Source organism: Streptopelia decaocto, assembly GCF_964273445.1.
Source record: "Streptopelia decaocto genome assembly, chromosome: 1".
NCBI lineage: Eukaryota > Metazoa > Chordata > Aves > Columbiformes > Columbidae > Streptopelia > Streptopelia decaocto.
The window spans coordinates 69,596,192-69,621,091 of NC_138663.1; the positions used below are offsets into that span (position 1 = coordinate 69,596,192).

General features: G+C 39.2%; 1 protein-coding gene across 1 annotated transcript in view; it reads right to left on the minus strand.

Annotated features, from left to right (window-relative positions):
• The window catches only part of ANO2 (anoctamin 2), a 180,169-nt gene extending 159,855 nt beyond the window's left edge, over positions 1–20,314 (minus strand). Inside the window, exons 1-2 of the mRNA XM_082052949.1 lie at positions 20,134–20,314; positions 16,814–17,215 (exon numbers count right to left, since the gene is read on the minus strand). Coding sequence (XP_081909075.1) covers positions 16,814–17,215; positions 20,134–20,154 — 423 coding nt within the window. The 5' untranslated portion in view covers positions 20,155–20,314. The remainder of the gene's footprint in view (positions 1–16,813; positions 17,216–20,133) is intronic.
• Between the last annotated feature and the right edge of the window lie 4,586 nt (positions 20,315–24,900).

The following is a 24,900-nucleotide window of genomic DNA, read 5'->3' on the forward strand; positions in this document are numbered from 1 at the left end:
AGATCTCATACTGGGTGAGTCAAGATACATCTGAGTATAAAAAAATATCCTTTCCTATCTTGTCAGTGTTACAATTTAAACTTCTTCAAAGCACATGTTCTTTAAGGGAGTTCATCTCATCTCCAGACTACAGTACTTTACTGCAGTTAGTTGCAACAATCATACCTTTTATATTATTATTAGTTTGTATTTACAATCCTGGTGCTATTTCGTTTAGATTGTACAGCCAAGTGTGGGGAAGAGGCAAGAGAGATTGCAAAAGAGTACAATGGCATTTCTTGTACTTCTTCAACCAGCAAAGTGACCAAATTCAGGTAAAAGTATCCCTCTTTTTCTTCTACTAAATACACATGATGCAAGAAACCAAACTGCATTTCCAACTGCTCAGCGTCAGCAGGGGTATAACAGAGCCACAGTGACTCTGGGACTAATTCCTTGCCTCCAAGGACTTTCTATAGAAGTATTTCCCAGCCAGTGAGGCACAACCATGATTCAGATGAAGTGTGGAGACCATGCTGATAAAGTCTGTTGGATGCTTGCAGGCTCTGCAGTTGACTAGAAGGCAGTAACAGCAGCAGCAACAGACCTGCAATCTGAGCAAATCATCAAGCAAAGAAAAATAATTGCTTGAAACATTGCAGCTGAGCCTAACATGAGAAGCTTGGAAAACAGGCTTGGAATCAGTGTCCAAGAAATACCTCGTTCATAGATGGAAAGTGCAGTATTATGCTATTTCTGGGGCTCTAAGAGACCAAACTCTCTCAGCTAATGTGGTACCTAGGTTGGAAATAATGTTATCCCACAGGGCTGTGATAATCACTACTGAAATCAGGTAGAGAATGGAATATATTCAATTTACAGAAATGTTGATTAGCCAGCACTTTCTAGGGATATCTGTAGAATGTGCTGAATTATCAACAGTTTTGAAAATCAACCCTCAGTACACTACCACATCAGGTATCTCTCCCATCTATACTGCTAGTCTCAGCTTCCCAAAAATTGTGGCCCAAAAGACAATCACTCAGTTGATATCTGTAGAATACTTATTACAATACATAGGTACCCACAATACAAGACATTCAATCATAACACTATACTGCATTCATCCATCATGCTTTTTACATGTCATAATCCATCTTTGACAGATTTAGCACTCATCTCTACAGCCATAAATCTGGAATCTTGGATTTACAAGTGCAAATTTGCTCCTTTGTAACACAAAAAATGAAAGAGGAATTAGCCATCAGCTATATTTTGCCTCTTGCCTATTTTACCAGTCATCTGTCAAGTAAAAAAAAAAAATCATTGTAACTGAAATGTGAGTTTCAACTTCTATTAGAATTCTTGAAATTAGCTGTTAGCAAATGTCATTACTATAACAATGTTTCGTAAAGCTTGATGCATTACAAAATTGTAGGCTCTCCAATACATTTTATACCACCATTCAGAAAAAAAAAAAAAAAAATCAGTAAGATTTTATTTTTTGATTGCCATTGAACTATAAATATTTATGTACAAAGCTGAACAAATCGCTTGTAGAGACATAAGGGTCAGGTGCGCCATTAACATTCAATTCTGAAAAAAATACTTAGCAGATAGAAAGCAAAATATGAATATTAAACTGATACAATGCCAAAGTTATTTGTACCTTGAGGGAAATTAATTAGCAAAGCAAAAATATAAGATTTGTTATTCCAAACCTGGTGGTATCTTGCAAGTCAAAATTTACAGGAAATCACTACCAGATTTCTATAATAAATATAGTCCTGTTCACTGATAGAAGTAAGCACCTTAATCCACATTTTGAAATCTATTTTATGCCTCATTGGAAGTACTTTCATTTTGTCATTTTCATAAATCTTTTTGCTTGTTTTTGTTTGCATCAGCACACTTAAAGAAAATCACATGGTATCTCTGTCTAGACAATCTTTTAAAAAATATTTAAGTATTGCATCACATTTAACATGTTTGTACCTTTGCATTTGTATGTTTCTGCTATAGTTTTCCCATATTTCTACCACAATGAATAATATTAGTAAGTACTATTATTTTCTGATAAATAGTAAAAGTTCATAAAATGGATGCTATGTAACAAAGCCGCATACACACTATGCTGGGCTGTGATTTAATAAGGGGAAGATATGTTCAGCAACAGAATAACCAAACCTTGCATAGCAAAAACCAGCTATTCTCAGGAGAGTTCTGCAAGTCTTGCCTGTTGCTCAGAGGCTAAGGATGCCTAAGTCAAATCTTTCCTGTCTATTTGCAGAGGGTCTCACTGACTCTATCTGTTTAATACTGATTACAAGATGCTTTTTTTTTTTTTCTTGGTATGCAGTAGGGAGAATATCCTGATATGAGAGACTTGGAGTTATTCTGCAAAACTGAGAGCAAGAAAAGCGAACAAGCAAAAACAATCAGAAGATTTAGACAGTAACTGGGAAATGAGTAGACTAAGGCATGGCAATTAACTAACGGTGTATTTTGGCTTACTAAAGAAACAATACAGAAAATAGTGTCGTTGCCTTCCATTACTACATAACTATATTGGCAATCATAGTGCACAAATATTACATTTGTGGTCAAGGATAATTTAAATTCATTGTAATATCTTTAACCATAAAGTTATTTGGTCAGATCAAGATCTCACACAAGTTTGAGAAGATAGCACATATTACTGATTCTTTTTACTCTTACAACAACTGGATGCTCCATTCTATTTCCTTACACTCAAATGATAATCTTGGTAATACAGGATCCACCTTTTTCTTCTGTACTTGTTCAGAAAACACTGGATTCTCATATATCATACACCCCAACAGTAGTTTAAATAGTAGTAACCACATAGATCCAGATCTGGTTATATAACTTCTGCACATGATTTTAAAACATTACAAATATAACTTCTACTTTATCATTCACTATTAAAAATATTGAGTGGGGCTTTTGCCAGAAAATTCACACATCAATCACAGATAACTGAACAGATGTTTTGGCTGAAGCAGGCTTCGACTGGAACATTCACACATACATAAAATGACCTCTTAATACTGGTAGGATATTATGATTTTAGAGCTTTTTGAAATTTCATTTCAACAAAGACCATTAACTAAATATTTGCAAAGTGTGTTAGTTCTTTTCAAATATTTATAGAGCTGGTTTATAAAAGAAAAATACAACTAATTGCAATGCTTCCTTTTGACTAAAAGCACAAACACACATACACAAGTTTATATAACTCTGAAGTATAAAAAGTGCTCTAATTCCCCTTAAATCCATACATTAGTATAGGTATATGTATATACATATGCACGGTATACAAACATACAGTATTTTTATATATACCCAAATTAGAAACCCCCGCTTGAACTTTGACCCTCCAGGGAGACTGCCATAGTGTTCAAACCTTCTCCCCCTACCCCCACCAAAGGCAAAAGCAGAATTTGGGCTTCCAACAGAGCAGTGTACAAATATAGAGTGGAACTGAGAGTGAGTCCTGAGCAGGACCCTCCCTGGATCATGCTTTGTTACTCTCTAAGGCAGCCTCCACTGGTCTCCTCTCTGTGAGCCCTGTGAGCACTTAATCTAACAGGCTCACAGCTTACGCAGGCGGTTGGTAAGCTGCCCTTTCACAACACAGGTTGATGTAAGTTATAAAGGTTTTGGTCCTAAATTTTTGCCTGCCCCGTGCCATGTGGCTACACACCCATCCCTCCACTCTCTTGAGCCAGTAGTCACATTTATATAACTGGATATTTTCTTTAGATGGATCAGTTCCCTGGAAACTAAATCCTAGTTTTAAAGAGCAATTATTTTCCAACTGGACCCAAACTTTGTGGAATCAACTCATGGCAGCACTGCAAGACAGAGAAATGTGCAAGACACATTGCTCAGGGCAGGAAAGGAGAGATTCACAGAATCTGTAACTTGGATCAGCCTGCCCTGCGCCTTCAGGATGTGTGCAAAAAAATGAAAACAATGATATTTCCATGAAGAGACTTGCCAGTTGATGGCCAGATGTGACACAACACCCATAAACCAACAAATACTTTCCAAGAGAGTCATTTATGAACCATGGCTCACAGGTGAAAAACAAGTTGGGATCCCTTGTGGGGCAGACTGTGACTTATGTCGTTACCATAGTGCTGTAAAATGCCTTCTGCAACAGACCAGCTGAGAGAAGTACAGCAAGTCCTCTAATGAGGAAACTTCAGTGCCTAACTGAAGCTGAGCTTTGTCACCTTTGGGTGAGCAGTTTCTTAAGGATGGTGTTACTTGAAAACAGGAGAGAATAAGGGAGAAACAAAACTTTGCACAGGAGTCTTTGAGAGAGAAACAGTCATAAAGTATGAATTCCTCATGTACTTAGCAGTCACAGAGGAGTGGATGTCTTGTATGTTGTGACTTCATGTAGGCCAGTGCCTGACTGATTGTAACTGATGGACAGCAGGGAAGGGTGAAGGACTGACTTCACATAGACCAAATAAAGATACACAGTCATACTGAGGAGTGGCAGAATTGCTACAGGTATAGGATATGAAGATGAAACAGCACCATGGACAGAAATGGAGAGTCCTGGAAAGACAGTGGTCTGTGGTAGATTTGTGAGCAGTCCTGCAGAGGACTAGTGTGAAAGTACATCGGTGATTATCCATAGGCCAGAGATAGGTGAGCAGGTCAAGCACTGGTGAGGTGAAACAGTTACCATGCATTGACCTATGAAAGCTGAGAGGTGCCACTGGAAGTAGAGAGTAAACATTATCCAGTGAACTCACCGAGGCAAGCAGCAGGCTTGCCAGAGGCACAGAGCACTGCAGCATATTGACCTTTCCTGCAAAATCCTGCAACTACACCTACATAACAAACAATATCATATGAAATTTCCTAGGTCCCATGATCCAGAGTGTAGACAATGAAAGGATGCAGTAACCTTCAAATGACCTTCCATATTTACAGGATCTTGAGGATGTTACTTTCTAGTAACAAAACAGGGTTCAGCTGAAAATATGTAAATTTTGGTTGGAAAAGACTCTCAGGATCATAGAGTCCAACAACAACCTAACTCAAGCACTAAACCATGTCCTAAATGGTCTAAGACTTTAATCAGGGCAGTAAATTTTTTACACCTTTCATCTTGGCCCCAACGAGGCAGTACTTCCCTCAGAAGTGGGTCAGGCTTGCATATTGAGCCTTTTGTTCTTTCAATCACAAGCTGCCTTTTTTGGCTTCCTGTAGCTGTTTTTGATGGAGGCTGGATGGCTCTGTCACCTTTTACAACCTGCCTCAATGTTGTAGTTTGGTTCTGCTTGTAAAGCCTCATACCTAACTTGGTAGGTCCAGTCCACTGCATTCCTATTTGGGAATGGACCCTCCTCCTTCTAAGGCTGGGTAGCAATGTACTGCTATTGTCCCCTATTTCTCAAGTCACTGCATTCCCCATCCAGGGCCTCATGCCTGTTGAACCGAGGCACATGCTGGAAGGGTGGTGAGTCACTGCAGCTAGGACTCATTCCCATAATGCCTATCTTAGGAGGCCAGTGCCTTATCCTTTAGGCCACTGGGTCTCCAAAGTAATCAAAGAATGATTATTCAAAGCCTGTCACAGTACAGAATACGAGAGTTAAAAAAGAAAAGCAGCAATACCAGAAGTTAGGACTCCGAGTGATTTGGAGAAAACACCTAAGCATAGGATGGGCAGGGATATCCTTCCTCACTTTTAAAGTATTAAGGAAAAATAACAGTACAGACTGTTTTGGCAGTAACCTACAGAAAGTAATGGTCACCTCTACATTTTCAAGAGAATGTTTCTAAGTAGTGCCTTTGTGTTGCCCCTAAAAAGTTTGCTGTTTCCAAAGGTAAGAGGGAATATTGGTCTACATAGCTTTGCTTTTGCCCCTAACTACCAGTAGCTCATTCTCTCTCAAATACATTTTGTTCATTTCCTTTATCACTAGAAGTCTTATGACCAATGTCATCTACCTAAATCCACCTGGAGAATTTCCTTAAAAGTATAATACAGAGGTCTCAATCCTATTAGTGAATTCAATAATGCTCTAAAATGATTATAGAGGTCGAGGAACAGAGGAAGAAGTCAGCAGTGAAATAATGAATCAGTTCCTGGATGACAGAGCTTGAGTATGGAGCTAATGCAAATAAACCCACCAACTCCATAAACAAAAAACAAACAAATAAAAAAATCAGGTGATGAAATCATTTTTATAGTAATGCTAACCTAGGAGAACTGCACAGAAATCAACATCTAGCTCTTCATTATTTTTTTCTCTGGCTGATCACCCTGAACACATACCTGTACACATAAGGGAGACTTACTAGAGTGTGAACAGTTTCAGTCCTGTGTATCAAGAAAAGAATTCAACCTGGAGGGTAAATTTTCCATGCTGTGCATAGGGATTTAGTCATCTAACTCCCATTAACGTTAATGGGAATTGTGCAGCCTGATACCACTCTGCTAAAATTTTATTCCTTGTTGTATTCAGGCCAAAGTAATTGCTGATCTGGAAAACCAAAAACAAATACATGATACAGTTTTGAATTATTTACCTTGTCCTATGATTTAAAAGAGCTTACAGTGACTGGCGAAGATACTTCTAGCTGAAAACAACATGATTACAATCTTCTGTAACAGGGGTGCCAAATTTATTTTCACCAGGGGCCACATCAGCCTCACGTTTGCCTTTAAAAGGCTGAACGTAATTTTAAGAGTGTATAAATGTAGCAGTCATTACATGTATAAATGTAGTAGTAATTACATGTATAAATGTAGCAGTAGTTACATGTATACGGTCCTAAAATTACGTTCAGCCCTTTGAAAGCAACTGCGAGGCTGATGCGGCCCCCGGTGAAAACGAGTTTGACACACCTGTTATAGAAGACTTATGTATCACAACTTCCTTTTTTTTGTTTGTTTGTTTTTCAGGATGTAGGCTTTATAAGAACTGTGTTTTTTAAAGAAAGTAAAAATAAACACAACTCTTATCAGATTGAAAAGGCAGCTTGTTGAAACTGTTTTTAGAAGCATGAAGTGCTGCAGTGTTCCCAGTGTTCCCAGAATAGGAAGAGGACATTCTGATTTCTAAGGGAAAATGACTTTTTTTTTTTTTCTTTAAAAGACTCTTCCACTAGCCATGCTTATCAGCTTGAATAGAAATCCAGTTTTCCAAAATGCCTCCCTCTCATACACAATATAACATTTTAAAATGCACAAAATATAAAATGTCTAGTTGTGCATCTGAAAGGGAATCATTCCTTCCCTATAGTGGCTTTCTTCCTGCAGAAAGCCACAGAGCTTTTAATAGCTTAAATTTGAGCGGGACACACAACCATTAGAGTCATCAGTAAAGCAAGAAGACCTTAAAAGAGTCCAAAACATGTGAAAATAATCCCACAAGCCTGAGTCATTATTTAAATTATCTTTCCCTGGATCTGCTAAAAGATAACAAATTCCACCCCCTCACTCCACACACAAATGAACAGTTGTGGTTTTCTTCCCCATAAGGCAGTCCTGTATTTCAAAGACTAATTTCTATAGTCAGATACTCCCCCTTTTCTCTGTTGGCATCCATTCCCAAATGAGGTAGCAGAAACTGGTGAATTCCGCTTTATGGCCACTGTACTGTTGGTTGATTGATTGGTTGAGAAGATTTTTCTTTCCTTTTCATGTTATTGGGTTGTTTTTTGTTTTTGTTTGTTTTTCGTGGTTTTTTGTTTGATTGTTTTTGTTTTGTTTTGTTTTAATTTTTCTTCTCTCTCTGACATTTCAGTTTTAATTTCTAACTCCCTCTCTACCCTTGGCCCCAGCCAAGCCATTCAAGAGTATTCATTGTCACTTCTCTGATTTGTGAACTGAGAAAGGAATAATACTGGACTGATGCTTACTATGACAATCCAGAATTCCCAGATGGTGAAGGCTTTTCCATAGCCAGTTGCATCAGAAGCCAAAACAGATGTAGCAGACATGGAAGATCTGTTTCTAAGAAACCATTCACTGTTTCACTTCAAACTGTTCTTTTGCCCTGCAGTGAGAAGATATCATACCTCTGGTTTGCTCTCCCTGGCTCTGGAAAAGAACACTATATCTGCTCACTGGAAGATGTTCTTCACTCTCATCTTCCATAGAGAAAGAAGTGACTCAAGAACAAATCTTATTCCCTGCTTTTTCCATCAACATGAGCAAAATCAATTTGCTGACACAGAGCTTTCAGACAGAGCTTGCCTTTTAATCTGCTTTCATACAGGCCAAAAAGCATGAGGGGAGAACAGAGGGGCACCATCTTAGTTCAGATCTTTTATAATGACAACATAAACTGGTAGAGAAATGAATGTATATATGTATAGAAGCAACATACTAAACAGAGAGCACCTATCCCAGGTGTTGCATCCTCTCCTAGGTAGAATTCTCAATATCTCTTCACTTATGCAAAGAAGTTGCAGATAGACCTACCTGCTTTCCTTTGCATAAGGTGTGAAATCATGACTAAGAAGCAATGACTCCAAAAATAACAAAATCATACAGCAACAATTCAACCAGCATAAATGCAGAAGTGATAACTTCTTTGGTATTAAAGATACATGTAGCACTCTTTGCTGCTATAGACAAAATAAGCACTTGCCTGGAGACAGCAAAGCAAAGTAAGTCCCATCTGCCCTACAAAAGAAACTCTGAAACTGAGGATTTCTTCTTCTGCCAGAAGAATAGGTTGAGATGCATAAGGCAGCAGGTACTGCAGTTGGGGCAGTCCTCTCCCAGAATTTGTAGGAGCTGATTCCTTACCCCAATCACCAGCAGCATTATTTATGTCCTTCAAAATGCCAGAAAAGTAACAAATCCCAGGACAAAAATCCCCAAACTATCTCATATTTTGCTACTTTATTTTCATGAAAGTACTATTCAAATTGCACTGGCCCAAATAGTTTTCAGAAGTTATCACTACTTCAAACTCCAAGTCTCCTCTGCAGGCACTCTAGCTACTGCAGCGTCATCAGTGTAGTGTGGCATCCCTGAGGGCTTCCACTGTTGCTCTTCAAATTGCCTCCATGGATTTATTTTGCAGATTAAAATTATGCTGCAAACAAGAACACTGATTATTAAAAATGTTTTCATTAATTCATCTGTGACCAAGCCAAGCAGCTGATTTTGTCACTCTTCATTCCCTGTCCTACAAATGTCCAGTTCTCTCCCTGCTATACCCTATCAGAGATGTACAAGCCATTTTTGTGGGCTTCTCATCTATCCAGCAGTTTGTAGAAATGGAAGTGGTTCCTCCAGCAGGTGAGAGAACTCAACAAAGGACACAGTGATATTGACACATACGCTTGGAAGGCTACTTACCATTTCTACCATGCAAGTCTGATAGAGGTAGCATTATGTAAAATATATATTTTAAAATAGGATGGTTCTTGCCCAGCTCACAGTGTAAAAGTCACCAGAATGCACACCACAAATCTACCACTATCTGAAATTCAAGAATGTTGATGTCTCCATTTCCCAAAATGCAGGCAATGGATGAGATATATAATTGCTGGCCCAGCAGCTCTCTAAATGTTCTGATAACATACAGGCCCATTTTTTCTACATCTCAACTTTCTCTAAATCCCATGGAAGCCATTTTAACTAAGGTACCTAATAGCTAAGCATGAAGTATCTGGATGTTAATTAAAATACAGAGTGAGTCTGTCTACTATTTCTTCTATTCAAGTCACAACACAACCATTAAAAAACAGAATTTATAGTATGGACTTTTCAAGTTTGACAGCACAGCCATTCTACCAAGCCACCTGTTAACATGGATCATTATTTTAATACTGATTGAACCACACTTAACTCCCATGGGGCTACTACAAAACCCTCTCTAAAATGGAGACATAGTTTCCTCTTAAATAGTTAATCAGCTTGCCAATATTTTCATCATGTCCACTTCACTATCAGTGAAAATTTGGCTTGCTTGTTCAACTTTAATTCTGTAAGAGCTGTGTATTACATTTCAGCCCCATATAAGCAACATACAGGAGCAGAACATGTTTTAGCTAATTAATGTTTCTGTAATCAGAGTCATTGAAAAATAACCATCAAATATTTATGTAATTGATACACAAAGAGGTCCCCAAAGAAATATTGTCTTGTTCCAAGTGCTGTACTAAGTGAGAGTAAAATACAAAGTCTAACGAAATAGAGCACAAAAGACCCCAGTCTGCTTCCAATGCTACATTACTCTGTATACACTCACATTGGCTTCAGAAGGCATTGATTAACATGGATAAAGGTCTTGGACACATACTGAATTTCCCTATCCTTTTAAAATCAACGTTAGCTACTATTAAGCTTTCTTTTGCACTTTAGATGAGTGAATATTCTGAGACAACTAGAGCATTCACACTGAGTACCTGCAAGGTGTGTCACATGTTCTAAGGCCATGAGTTGCTTTTCTTGGAATTATCCGCAAATCATATTGAAAGATTTTGGAAAAAGATATCATTTTTTCAGGCTCTTAATTACTACTACATTAAGCAATATCCATAACCTTTTAACTAAAAGTTGAAATATTTTATGACAAAAAAAAAATCTCAAGGAAAAAAGTTCAATCCAAATAAATAGAACTCTTGGATATCAGAATTCCACTTTTTCACAATGAAAATTATTAACATTAAAATAAGCTACATGTAAATGATGATGTAAATGTGATGTTAGGGAATACGTCAGACTCAAGAAAACAACTCATATAGCAAGAACATTGATGTCACTGCTCAAAAAAAGCATCCTCAGCTAGAGGTGTGGAAAGGAGGAGAGACAGATAGAAAAAGCCCCTCTGTATTGGATGATTTACTATGATATTATTTTGGCTACTCTTCTGCAGCTGGCAGAAGATAAAATATAAAGCCTTCTCCTACTGGCAAATGGGGAGCACCTTAGTGTGACAAAACAGTGGAATTTGATCCCATAGATAAAATCTATCTGCAGCATGATAAGCTTTTTGTTGTTTCAGTTTGGCAGTGAAGGGGTTGGTTGGTAGTTTTAGAGATGGATGTTGTTTTGGTTTGGGGGTTCTGGGGGAAAGTTTATATGTTTAGTTTGGCTTTTAGGATTGGGGGGGCGGGGGGGTGTTGTTTTTAACAAAAGTTCAAAAGCATGCCTTGGAAATCAAGCAGAAAAATCCAGTCACAGCCACCATCATCAGTAGTGCTCTTATCAAGAGTTCTCTGTAAGCTGATACATTGAGGGCCTTAAGGATTTCCTTGTCTTAGAGTGTCATGTAGACAACAGAGTTTAACAATACATCCTTAAAACTATGCTAGTTATTATACATGAGCTTCTTGGAGGGTAATTTAAGCATGGTTTTAAAATTGTCATCATCTTTCCCTTGAAAGACATTTTCATCTCCTAAATGCTACTTAGCAAAGTACATTTCATTTCCAACATGCTCAAAGTGATCTCACTTTGTCAGAAAGCCAAGGTGCATCTCCAGTGTCTTCTTATTCTATTCCTATTATGTTTCACCATACATAATACTAACTGAATAAAACACATGTTGCAGTCACAGTCATTAAAGCAGCAGTACAACTGAAATTTAAGTGAACTACTGGTGTTCCACATTAGGTAAAACACAGCAAGGAGGAAGGGATGAAGGGAGGAAGGGAGGAAGAAAGGGAAGGAAGGAGGGAGGGAGGAAGGGAGGAAGAGAGGAAGGGAGGAAGGGAAGATCAACCCCAAGAACAGCCTGCAATGTCAATGGTACTTACTGTTCTTCCTGGGAATCAAGGTGAAATATTTGAGGGCATTCTTAAAGTGGCCCTATCTCAGGCAATTCTTTGTGTATCTCATGCAAAATTTGACTTGTGCAACTAGTGTTAAATAGGGTTTATTTAGAGATGACTGTCATGGCTTCAGCAGCTAGGTCACAAGGGTAAATGTGAGCAGCTGGCATTCCTTTGCAGTTTATGAAGACATGCCAAAAAATCTGTGTTCTGGCATGGACATCTTTGGGAAAAAAAAAGGGGTTTACTGTATTTTTATTAATAACCGTGTTACTTTTAAGTGGAGGAAGCAAATCCTGCTAATGTTTAACATTTTGCAGATTACCATAAATGTTTACAGGATCTGTATTATTGGGGTCTATATTAGTCACTAGGTAATATTATAAAATACTAAGTAATTAATTCCACATACACATGCAAGAGTTAATATCAGACTCATTTTATCTAACTTTGCAAACTGGTCAAACAGGCCAGTCACAGATGCAAATGTTATTTTTACTCACAGCAAACAGTAGTTGTGCTGTTATGTTGCTGTCATCAGATGCGACTAGGGAGTTTCCTCTCTGCTCTATTCTTTCTGCCAAATATCATTTCACATAACCCTAAATTATACTAATGCCATTGTTTTCATGGGCACAAGCTATACTGAACCACCCAAATGTTTTGATTTGAAGATAACCAGTCAAAGAACTCCTTAAACCTGATCCGCCACTTGTAATCTCTGATGCAGAGAACATCAAGTTTGGAAAGTGAGTTATTATGACACATGAATAAATGCTATAGCTCGGGTCTGACTTTTGCAAGGAGCATAGTGAGAAGGTTGTCAAACCTAATTTATGACAAATCACTGTTATGCGTACTCAATGTCACTTCACAGAGGAAAAAGTTGTAACATTCAGCTTTATGCCCATTGCCTTCATTGTGCGCTTTGTCTTGGACATGTAAAATAACACTTCAGTTTAAAAACAGGAAAACAGAAAAACCCAAGAAGTTTACGTTAAGAGAAAACAAACTTTCTCTGGAGGACAGCAATAATAAATGTTAGAAAGTTCTAAGGAATTTAAAAACAAGTAAAAAATTCCTTAATTCACAAATAATAACTGGCTAGATATGGAGACAGACTGTGCTCTTGCCTATTTTTCACATATCCAAAAAAGAATAATACTGCCCTCTCCACACACAAATTATGCAGATGCATTTATTTTCTTTTTTTGTTTTGTTTTTTGTTTTTTGTTTTTATTTTTTTTACACAATTAATTAACAACACAAATGAGAAAGGTGTTTGCCCTAGTTATTCAGTATATAACAACCATGTCAACAAGTATTTTATAATGCAAATTCTCATTTTTTCAAAAAGATAGTTGTAGAAATAAAGATTTTTAAATTGTCATAATGTTATCCTGTGTTCTTAGAGATGAACACCCTGACATCAAAATAGTTTTAGCCTACAAAAACCCAATGCAAAAGATGCTGTACTTAGTTCATTCAAGTTAATTAAGCTTAAATTCTTGTACTTCAACTAAGGTTAACCAAGATCATAGATTAAGCAACTTTCCAGCCACAAGAAGACAGATGCCCCTAGAAGTCATTAAGTGCTGAATCAGCTCTATTGCTCAGTAAGTATATCCTTCATGGCTCCCACAATATCAGTAAAAAGAGGGCAATGGCTTGATCCCTTTTGTCTGGTTGGTTGGTTTTGGTTGTTTTGGGTTTTTTTTGTTATTGTTGTATTGATTGTTGTTGTTGTATTTCTTCAAAGAGTTTAACAAGAATAAGAACTATATAGGCCTTATCAAAGATAATTTTTTTTAGTTGTATATCTACCATAGACCACCTAGAAAAGAGAGTGCAGGGATGTTCATTGAAGACCACAGACATAGCAGATACCCTTTTGCTCTCTTCCTTTCTGTCACTACTGCTTCAAGCAAAAACTGATGCTGTTTTAGGAAAGAGATTGTGTTCAGGAAGAGTGTGACCATCAGGTTGAGGGAGGTTATCCTCCCCCTTCTACTCTGCCCTGGTGAGACCATATCTGGAGTACTGTGTCCAGTTCTGGGCTCCTCAGTTTAAGAAAGACAAGGAATTATGGGAGGGAGTCCAGCAGAGAACTGCAAAGATGATTAGGGCTCTGGAACACCTAATGAGGAAAGGCTGAGAGAGCTGGGTCTGTTCAGCTCGTAGAATAGAAGGCTGAGAGGGGATCTTATTTATGCTTATAAATATCTCAAGGGTAGGTGTCAAGTGGATAGGACCAGACTCTTTTTAGTGGTTCCCAGTGACAGGATGAGGGGTAACAGGCACAGAATGAAGCATAGGAGGTTCCATCTAAAACATGAGGAGAAGCTTCTCTACTTTGAGAGTGCCAGAGCACTGGAACAGGCTGCCCAGAGAGGTTGTGGAGTCTCCTTCTCTGAAGACATTCAAAACCTGTCTGGATGCATTCCTGTGTGATCTGCTCTAGGTGTACTTGCTTTAGCAGGTGGGTTGGATAAGATGATCTCCAGAGGTCACTTTGAACCCCAGCCATTTTGTGACTGTATGATATCTTACTGATCTTAAATGAATGTTTTTCTTGACAAGACTGTATACTGTCTGCTCTAACCTGAGGGTCCAGTAGTGGAATCCCTCAAACAGGAGCTGTAGCACTGTGTTTTACACCAAAAATACAGCACACTGTGATTAAGACTGTTCTGAATCTAATGAACCGATAGACACATATTTATCCCAGGACTAAAATCAGAAGTTGTTCTCATATCAGCTCAACATACAATTTTAATGAAAATAGCTGTACCCTTCACATGTGACTTCTCAGCATGTTCTACTATATTCTCAGCAATATAACAGACAGCATCTTCAGCATGTTTTAAGAGGAGTTAACAGGAGGAAGAAAAAAAAAAAAGCAGTGAAACAAGAAAAATAAGTAAAAGACACATGCCTTGGCCAACGAAGAAAAAGGATAAGGTATAGTCTCATTTTTCTCAGGAGATTCTGAAAGGAAAAACCCTTTCCCTTTTTGATTAGACAACTTGGTGGAGGAACGGGGAGGGGAGGGAGACAAGACTGACATACACATCTAGAGAAGTGATGGGGTTTCATTTTTTGTAATTTTCAAAACCAATTAATTTTTCCCATAAAAGAACTCATCATCAAATAATTTCCTCAGAACTTTCCAGTTCATTTACAAAAAGCTTTTTCCTCTTCAGAAGAAAGCCATGACAATTTTTTTTTTCTTCTTAATCAACTCTCTATAACATCATTTATTACTTTGTATATTATTTAAGAGCACACATCATCACTTGGAAGTGGTCTGAACCAGAATTTGAATCCAGTTGGACTTCAGCTAAATAAAGAGTCAAATAATCGAATTCAAGTCTCTTGCTAGAGTTTTCAGGTTCTGATGAAATTCACAACTGGAAGAAGCCTCCAAATAAATCTGTTCTCATGGGTTTTATGTAATTTGGTTATAAAAATCATAGCAGGAAGATAGTCATGTGTTAGCAGTATTGAACCTTAACCCAAACATCTAGCATAAAAGAATCAGGATCTGAGGTCACTTTTTTCCGTTCAGTGCAAGGATGGCTCAGTGAGCTGAGCAGTGAAATACAACCCATAGCCACCTGCAACTCAGCAAACTGAGCAAGTAAAGTTTTAAGAGTTAAAAGGCTTTTCTATTTCTTTCTATTCCTGCCAGTGATTTAATGTGTATACACTATGCCAAGTCAGCTGACTCAAATTTTCAGATGCAATCTGCAATTTGGTCCACATTTTGGAAGTGTTGACTGGTTGCACTGAAAGCAATGTGAGCTGCAACTTCACAGCACCTCTGAAAAGAAGCCCTAAGTTTCTCAGATTTGGTATCAAAAACAACAGAGCACCTAAAACTAGTACCCAGGAGGGACTTCCCTTCAATGGATATAAATATCTCTGGCTTTTAAAGAGGTCCAGAGGGATAGCACAGTGCTCCATTCATCAACATGGGATTTGGAAGACCCGTGCTCAATTGACCAACTGGCTGCAGTTAAGTAACCTAACCACAGCTCCCAGCTGATATGACCATAGTGCTATCCAACATCATACACATGTGGTGAGAATAAATACATTAAAGGCTGTGAGGTTCTGCTGTTGCAGTATAGGAGCTGTTCATTTTGTGGGTTGAATGAAGAAACAACAGAAAACTCATATAGGGCTGTGCAGAAAGCTAAGAGTCACACTGAAAATCACCAGGTTATTCTGAGAAAATACAAAATGTCTTAACAGTAATTTGTATTCCAGCAAATTACTTAAGAGAGCCTTTCTTCATTTTATCAATATTAAAATGTAAACACTTTTCTTTTGGTAAGAAAAGTGTTTTCACATGCCATAAGAACATTTAGATAAAGAAATGTTTTCTACTGAAGATGAAAATTGGTACTCAATTGTGCATTAAACAACAGTAACAACCACATATTTCCCAGGCAGTAAGAACCAAGCAACACAGAAACTCTCCCATCATCTTCTTCTTGGCTTCACACCACATTTTAGGTAGATATAAAATAACTTGTACAACATATTTCTGCAGATCTCTAACTGGAGGTTGCTGTGACAGCAGCGTTTGGCCCAGGGATGTTACTGTTCAGCAATAAGAAGCTGTCTTCATGATCAGCTTCTCAAGCTGCTTATGAGACATATGTTCAGGACATCCTACACTTGCTGTGGCTGCTGAAGCAATGATAGGGAGCCAGTGAGGCTGTGTGAGAAGGAAACCAGCACATATTTTTAAGAGATGGCATGTGTGTGACTTGCCTCTCAGTTAACATTCATGTAAGGCAGGAATGAAAGCAGACTGGGTCAAGCCCTAGTACATGGTCACAGCTGGGCTCCCATCCTCCCCACCAGCATGGAGAGTGGGCAGCCATGCTCTGGGCACTCGGTTGCTGCTGAGCTGCTCTGACAGCACAGTCCATCCATGGTAACATCTTGCACATAACCACCTCTGACATTGAAGAGGTCATGACCTGTCTGGGCACCTGGTGCTGTGCATGAGGAGCAAGTCTTCCCCTCTTACCTCAGGGTCTTTCTCTATCTCCAGCCCTGCTTCCACCAAGTTGCGTTCGTACTCCTCCCGCTGCATCTGCTTCTCCTCCTCCAGGGCATCCTGGGGGCTGAGCTGGATCACCTCCACCCCCAGAGGCCCCAGCTGCTCAGGCAGGACACGCTGTCCACCATCCTGCTGTTGTGGCTCAACATGGCCCTTCCCGGTCCCACCATTCGAAACCCAGGCCAGGGAAGCAGATCCACGTGTTGGCTCCGGTGAGTCCACACCGGGCGGGTGCCGAGAGAGACGTTTTCGATAGTGGTAGGCTAACACGTAGTCAACCTTTCTCTTGCTGTCCCTGAAATGCATGCCGCTTGGGGATGCCTTGTCCACGGCCCCTTCTTGTGTCCCATCCAGGTAATTGTTGATAATCTGAGACAGAAACACATGAGTTTCACAGATGAGAAAGCCAAAAAGCCCAAGAAGAATGCAAACCTGGGTTGTATCTCAACACAAGCACATAAAGCTGCACAGAGCCAAAACTGGAGGTCAGCCAGGGGCAGGTATGACCTAAAACATGCACTCTGCATACTGGATTAAGTCACTTTGACCACACACACACACGCAAAAAAAAAAAAAAAAAAAAAAAAAAAAAAGGTAGCTGAAGACAGCAGCCTTATCCAAATGCATGGGATACCTACTAGATGGATAGGTACAGAGGCATGCACCAACTCTGTCTCTCCGTCCTACACATGCACAGACCATACAGGAGAAGACACATTTTGAAATGGGATGAAGAAGTGAGAGTAAGAATCATGTTATGGATTGGGATATAAGAAAGGATCTGCTGTGGAGCAAAACTGGGCAGGGGAGGGAAGAAAAGGTCTGCATGTGGGAAGAAAGGGCAGAAATTGATCTGAGCTAGAATAAGATATCCTCAGTGTAGTGCAAGGGAAAGAAGAGTAGGGCTGGACAGAAATGCTTTGGAAAACACCAGGGATTTATGAGGATATGCCCTATGGACGGCTGACAGTGCTAGCTGACCTATATTTTAACCTATTAGGAAAAGACTATGTGACTGACCAGCAACACTGCAAAAGGAAACCAATTACTAAAATCATTCAAATTACCTATATTGTGCTCAGTTGCCCCCTTGGACCACCCCTGTCTCCTCTCCTCCACTCTCCAAACCCTTCTGGAGTGAAGCTGTTCCAATACTAACCCCTGACATCATGCCCCAACCTGGACAGCAATTTTGTGTCACCTGTGTTGAACTCTGATACCAAATATAAGGCCTTCACTTTCACCTCTCATTCACTAAGATAGCCCATGTGTTTCCAAAACTGTTATCAATCACCATTTCCAGCTCAATGCTGTAACTCAAAATCCTTTACAGAGTTCTCTACATTGTCGTTCATTAGAGTGACACCAGCCTTTCAGTGACAGGGCAATAAGATAAGAGCAAACAAAGAGGGCCAACCTGATGCAAAGAAATCAGCCCATAACCTAATACCAGACATTTATGGCTCCCAGAGGTGGACATAGAAGCAAAATCTTGACAGGTACCAGTTACAGATTTCTTTTTCTCCTTATCTCCCCTTCCATTACATGCTCTGGTAGTCCTGAATGCAAAATTAACCAAGCATGCTGTACAGCAATTTTCTCATTTGTTAACACAACATGGATTTTTGAAGGTTTTATATAAATGTGCATACTATTATATACCACAACATCTCCCAAATTCCTGCTTTTGATTGCTTTGCATCACTTAGTTTCCCACAAAGTAGTTTTCAGTCACTATACCACTAAATAAATCTTGTTTTTTATATGCATACTACATCCTTCATTCTTTCACAAAATTATCACCAAATAATCTGTTCTGCACATTACACTTATCACACATTTTATGTGTAAAGTGTGTATATAGTCCCTTTAGGCATATCTATACTCACATTCAACACTACATTCTGGCAGAATATAAAACTGCTTGGAAGAAAACATTTTCTTGTAATTCCACATTTCCTAGTTAGATACATTTTCATGTAATACTTACAGGTGGTCCATGAAAACCTCCTGGATCCATCTCTGCCACAGTGAAGAAAAAGCTGTTGCAGATTTCTAGCCTCCCTTCCAGAGAGTTTGATGCTATACTGTGTGGAAATAACGATGTCACCACCACCAGGTCACTGGCACAACATAATGAGTTATCTGACTCTAGACAAGGCGAGCTCTAAGCATCCTTTCCTCCCTCACTGGCCAGTGTGGACAGAAATAAGAAGCACAAACAAAATGTGGGAGAGGGAACAAGGAGGTTGGAGAAAATGAAAAGCCACTAAGATGTTTTCCTGCTTATTACCATGCGTAGCCAGCTGCCACATCCCAGCCACCTGAGAGAGCACCATGGCAACATTTGATGTTGCTGGAGTTACGAAGAATAGGATGAGAAAATACAACAATGCCTCTCTCTTCCTCCTTTTCTGTTGACTCTTTTCCTCACTCTTGGCAGCAAAGTGCTAACCCTATTATTATGGGTGTCTACTGCACAGAAATCAAATCAAAATTCCCACAGATTTCAGTAAAGACTTTTTCTGGCCCTAAATTGGCACTGCCTTCCTTGCCATGTGAAATTCTGGTACAAGAACACTTTGTTAGGGAGGAACACAAATAAGTTTAAATTTCCAAAATGTCGCTGAAGGACTTATCAAGATATTTCCTCCCCTCTCACAGTCATTGTAAAAGTCAGAATCAGATTTAAATTACTATCTTCAGTCCTACATTGATTGCTCCTTGTCATTTCCAAGACAAGTAGCCAGCACACCAAGCAATGAGAAAATGGGAAGGTAGGATTGACATTTCACGATGATTTTATTCTAGTCCTCTAATAACCAATATATTACCTCAAACATATCCCAAGAGGTGTCTCCTGTAACAACAACTCTGCTCTGAAGACCACAGCCACACTACACTCCCACCTTCCGATCCAGCCCACAGTAACACCTGGGCATGTGCTGGCCCAGGGTTTGCACAAGGATAGCCAATTTAGTAATCAACCTGCAGATGTTTTCCTGCAGTAGGGATAATAGCAAGCTCCCTATTCCTTCTCTGAAGGCTTTTGGCTAAAGTAAATAAGAAAAGCTTGGTGAGACTACAGTAGTAGCAATTAGTTTTTTCTGTACACCAAGAGATACTACTGAATTACCTAAGGCTATAATATCAGTTTACTTGTACTTCCCAGTACAGCATGGATTTGTTTAACACACAGGAGGAATGCACCACACTCACTTGCTTCAAGCCTCTTCCTCATCTCAAAGGCATTAGAGGTAAGTCGATGAACCTAAAATCCTACTTACAGAACTGCTGAAGGACTCCATACAGCTTGGTGGTTCAAAAGCTCCATTGATCCTGCTGTTGTGCAAAGAAGTCCGGTTTTGAGGAACTGTGAGATATTTGGTGTTGTATGTTGAAAAATAGTCCCTTGCTGATTTTGATGTCTTCTGTCTGTTCAGAGTTGGGTATGAGGAGGCTAGAGGAAAGTCTAAGAATAAGAGATGAGTATTGTTGCATAGAGCAGGTTTTGTGCAAGTATTTTTCTAGAGGAATGGGAAATACTGCAGTTAATAAACACTATTCAACTTCAGATGCTGTACTTCAGTAAATGGAGAGGGGTACCTGCAGCTATAAAGAAACAACAGGTACTCACCTGTGTGAACTGTTAGAGAGGTCAGGGAAAAATAATACAACACTGCACTTAGTTTGGTACTTCCCTCATTTGTCAACAGCATTTGTAATCCTACACTTCAGTCATGAGTTGAGGAGCTAGAAAGTCTGTGCTTTGTAGCTATCTAAGCACCCCCAGGACATGAACAAGCTGTGTCTTCAGTGATTGCACCCTTGTTCTCTGAGTGCAGTATTCATGCCAGATGGAAGCCACTGCAATCAGAGCCACGTTTGCCTATGGCGTACAACTAGGCCTGAAAATGGGCTGTATTTCAGTTCTAGTGTGAAGTGAACAAATTCAGTGGCATCAGGTACAAAGTTTTGGTTAATAGTCACTCTACACTAAGAGCTCTTAATTTTTGGACACGTAATGGTGTGAAATTCTCATAAAGTACATCTAAGTTTATACCTACATGTTTTGGCTTGAGGGACTAAAGTCTTGAACCCTTTAGGTTTAGATGTGCTCTCCAGCTCTTGTACTGACAAATTACATGGTCACAATGCAGCATGATGGAGGGTCTAGGGAGGGTGAGGAGTTACATACCACTCCCTGCTCACCACCACCACCACTGGCAAGCTAGTAGAGCAGGGTACAGCAACGATTGAATATGAGAAGAATGCTTGGTCACAAGTAGGGAATGTAGAAAGTCAATCCCATACAGGCAGTAGCACAGTGAAAAAACGATTATAAAAAGTAGTGGGTACAGAAACTCTTTTGAAGTACCAAAGTTTCATACTCTTCCGCCCTCTAGTGGCGCTGAAACTGAAACGGGGTTGATCTTTACCCACAGTTTCTTTGAGAAGCTTATTGGGGTGAAAAACTGTGGCTTTGTTCTTCAGGCATTAGTGTTTTCTAGCAAAGAGAAGGCACAGGTGTAGCAGACACATCTGCCCACATAGTTAGCCCTACTACCACTAAAGAGACAAAGCACTGTGCCTTCCCCAGGAAGAAGAAATAATTGGAACACTAACCAGCTCCCAGGGAGACATGACAGCCCTTCTCTTCTCACATCTCTTCTTACCTGGCAACACTAGTAATGCTGCAGTTGTTTTCTCCTAGCTTCACCTTCTGTCTAAGAAAACAAGAACTTTCAACAGCAGAGTGTAGTTACTTTCAGTCTGGGAGGAACTGCCATATGAGATTTGCTACAATGCATTATGAGAAAATTATCTTGCCCTTCTCTGCCACAAGAAAGCACTGGGGAATATGGGTAGTATCTTCCACACCTTCATCATGGTGACAGAGATAGGGAATGAGGGAAAGCAGAAACAGCTGTGTCTCTTGCTCAGTGTTCATGTGACTGAAGAGTGGTTCTCCTGCACTGCTGAAACAGCCAACTGGTGGCAGAAATACATTGCATTACATCTCAAAAACAGAGCATTGAAGGAGGAAGCTGTATGTATGCAGGAAACTTCATCTGCAGGGATCATCATCTTCAAGTAATTTAGGAAAAAGCTAAAAGGATCCATTCTAATAGATGGTGATAGCAAAACTTTCACTTTTTTTCTTTCTTTTTTTGGGGGGGGCGGGCGGAGGGGGTAATGGCATGTACTGCTAAAATCTGGAAGTCATTTTTCCCCCTTATTTAATTAAATCCCTTATTTTTTCTTTCAAAAGTCTAAGACAGACATGTACTGCTGCTAATTTTCTGTGTTCTCAACACAGGCTGAATCTGCTTGCCCACAATCACGTGCTAAGAGAAGAGACAATGAAATGCTAAAGAAGGAAAAGCTTGCGGAGGGGGGATCTGACTCCTTAATGTTATGATTATTCTTGTGTTTCCTATCAATAATAAATTAGGGTGCTGCAGTACTTGAACAGTAAAGTAGATTGAGTCACCAGTCTTCCTCTTCTGATCTCTCAAGGAGACTCCTACTTCCTTTACTTTAATGAAGCACATAATGACACCACAAGGGAAACTCCAAGGAAAATAATTAATAAGTGAAGGTTTTATTCCCAAAGGCTACAAACAATGTTTCTCCAGTATTTTCAGACTAAGCCTAGGATATCTCACAAGACCGTTACACAGTCAATTAAAGACCTTTTTTTTTTTTCTTTTAAGTCCTTTTAACTAGGCCTAAAAAAAAAATAAAAAAAAATCTGCAGTTCATTTATAATAGAATTATTTTATTTCCATAATGCTTCCCAACCTTCAGAAACTCTGTCATGAACATGAGGTTAACACTGGTAAACTGGTGAGGCAGTCAGGGACTTCCAGTCAGGATAAGCTTTTTGATGGAAATGCAGCTTCCATATCTGAATTTGGAAGATTCCTTTTCTCTCAAAAACTTTTAATCTTCCCAAATCAAACTGACTGAACCCAAATGTTTTGTTCTGAATGTATTCCACATTTGACAGTGCTTGTCTGTGGCATCACAGTGTCTCAGGGGCTTCTGCTTCAGATGCTGCCTGACCTCATTCTACCCTGTAAACCTTTATGAAATCTGGCCTTACATGTTCTCATTCTGTAAATATTCTAGAAGAATTAGCATTTATAGAAACAAGCTGTGTGTATGTATGTGCTTATATATATAAATTTTTATATGTGCATACATGCGTAGCTTTGGTACATATATATATGTACATATGTATATATATCTAGATATCCCCAGGGAAAAGCAGTAGAGTTAATCTTGAATTCCACCTGGAAAGTAAATGTTCGAGAACTACAATCATTCTAGAAAATAGCATGGGAACCATCCTTTCAGTCAGACTTCATTATGCTCTGAATGTTTTCCAAGCACAAGGTATCTCCAGTATAGAGATCAGTGACCACCTCTTGTTCTGAAGTCATTTCACAGCTAGTGATCCTCTGCTTGGTTGCTCAACCTCTCTGCACTCTTTTGTTTCAGCTTTTTGTAATTTTTAGGGTTGGCTACATGTGCACCATTTGACCTCATCATTTGAGTTTCTAGTTCCGTGTCTAAAGTGCAATACTGAAGAAGCCACACATACTGCCAAAAATGGAAGGACTGAGAGGGTGTACTAAAGGACCACACTGCTTGTGAAATATGTGGTAAAAGAGTCTATCTAATTAGGACCTCTGTATTAAATCCTGAATAACAGCCAATTATCTGATCTTAGTGGTCCAGATAATCGGATTATCACATGCACAACTACTCACACAATATATTGTAAACGATTTGGTCACCCAGGGCACAGACATTGGCCTGATTTCATTTATCTTCCTCTCTTTCCAGTTAAGTATCAGAAATGGGCTGCATTTCTGACAGATGCCACAGTCAGAGTATACCTGTACTCGCACAGACTGCTCTGCAAATCTGTTCAAAACATCTGCGGCTTAGGATCATGGTTTGGCAAATTTGGCATTTCTTCCACCCTCCAAGTAGGTATGAAAAAGAACTACTTGAACTTGCTGTTTCTGTGTATTTTGACTTAAACATATCTTCTTTAAAAGTGATATATATAAATAAAAATATGTACCTGGGTTATATGTGTGGTTTTTAGGTCCCCACTAAGCTAATGACTTCTCAGTTCTGAACATGCACATCTAGAGTTGCTGATTTCAATACAGCAAATCATGCCAGTATAAATATCCAAGTATTTTCATCACACTGCAATTTTGTTTTTTAAGCTGCCACTGCTTGTTTCTTCGAAATATTGTTTGTTATTTACTATTTCAATCAAAGAGGGAATGCACAAGGGAATGCAGAATGCATGTTAATTAAATACACCTTTGTCAAGCTAAAGGAAACAGGCCACCAGAGGAAATGTCTAGGAATTTTTTATGTAGGAAATCCATTCTTTATTTAACATTACTTGAAGAAAAAGGTCCAGTAGGTTTCATTAAAGATAATTTAGATTAGTGCAGTGCATTCTTAAACTCCTTATTTGAATAAAAGAAGGATAGATTTTGACCATTAAATTTCAGGTATCTGATACTCCTTCAGGGTGGTTTAAGAATCACTTAGATGTTTAGTCCCCTACTCAACTGCTTCTACTAATGTCAGTCCCATAACTAAACTCAGCCTTAGACAGTTATCTCTATAGAAAGTATTTATTCTCTGGTCATATTCCAGAGGCTAGGAAGGAAAGGGGAAAGAGTGTTATGTATGGCCCAACATAAAGGAAGACAACTGAGATACCAACTCATACCCAGGATATACTCCTTGGTGTGTGTCCTAGAGGCTCAGGATGTGGCATTTCAAACTGATATCTACCTGTCTGGATCCCATTCCAGCTACACTCAGGCAGTCAATAGCATTAGCCAAGACTTCTCATGTGTGGTTTTCCCCTTCCCATATGCAGTTTGGAAGGTACTGTACAAGCACTCCAACTGCCAGTTGCAAATTTGGCTCTTGTGTCTCTTGTTGGAAACTCAACTGTGGGGGAAAATGTAGGAAGTGGCAAATCTGAAAAATGATGTTTTCTGCTGCTA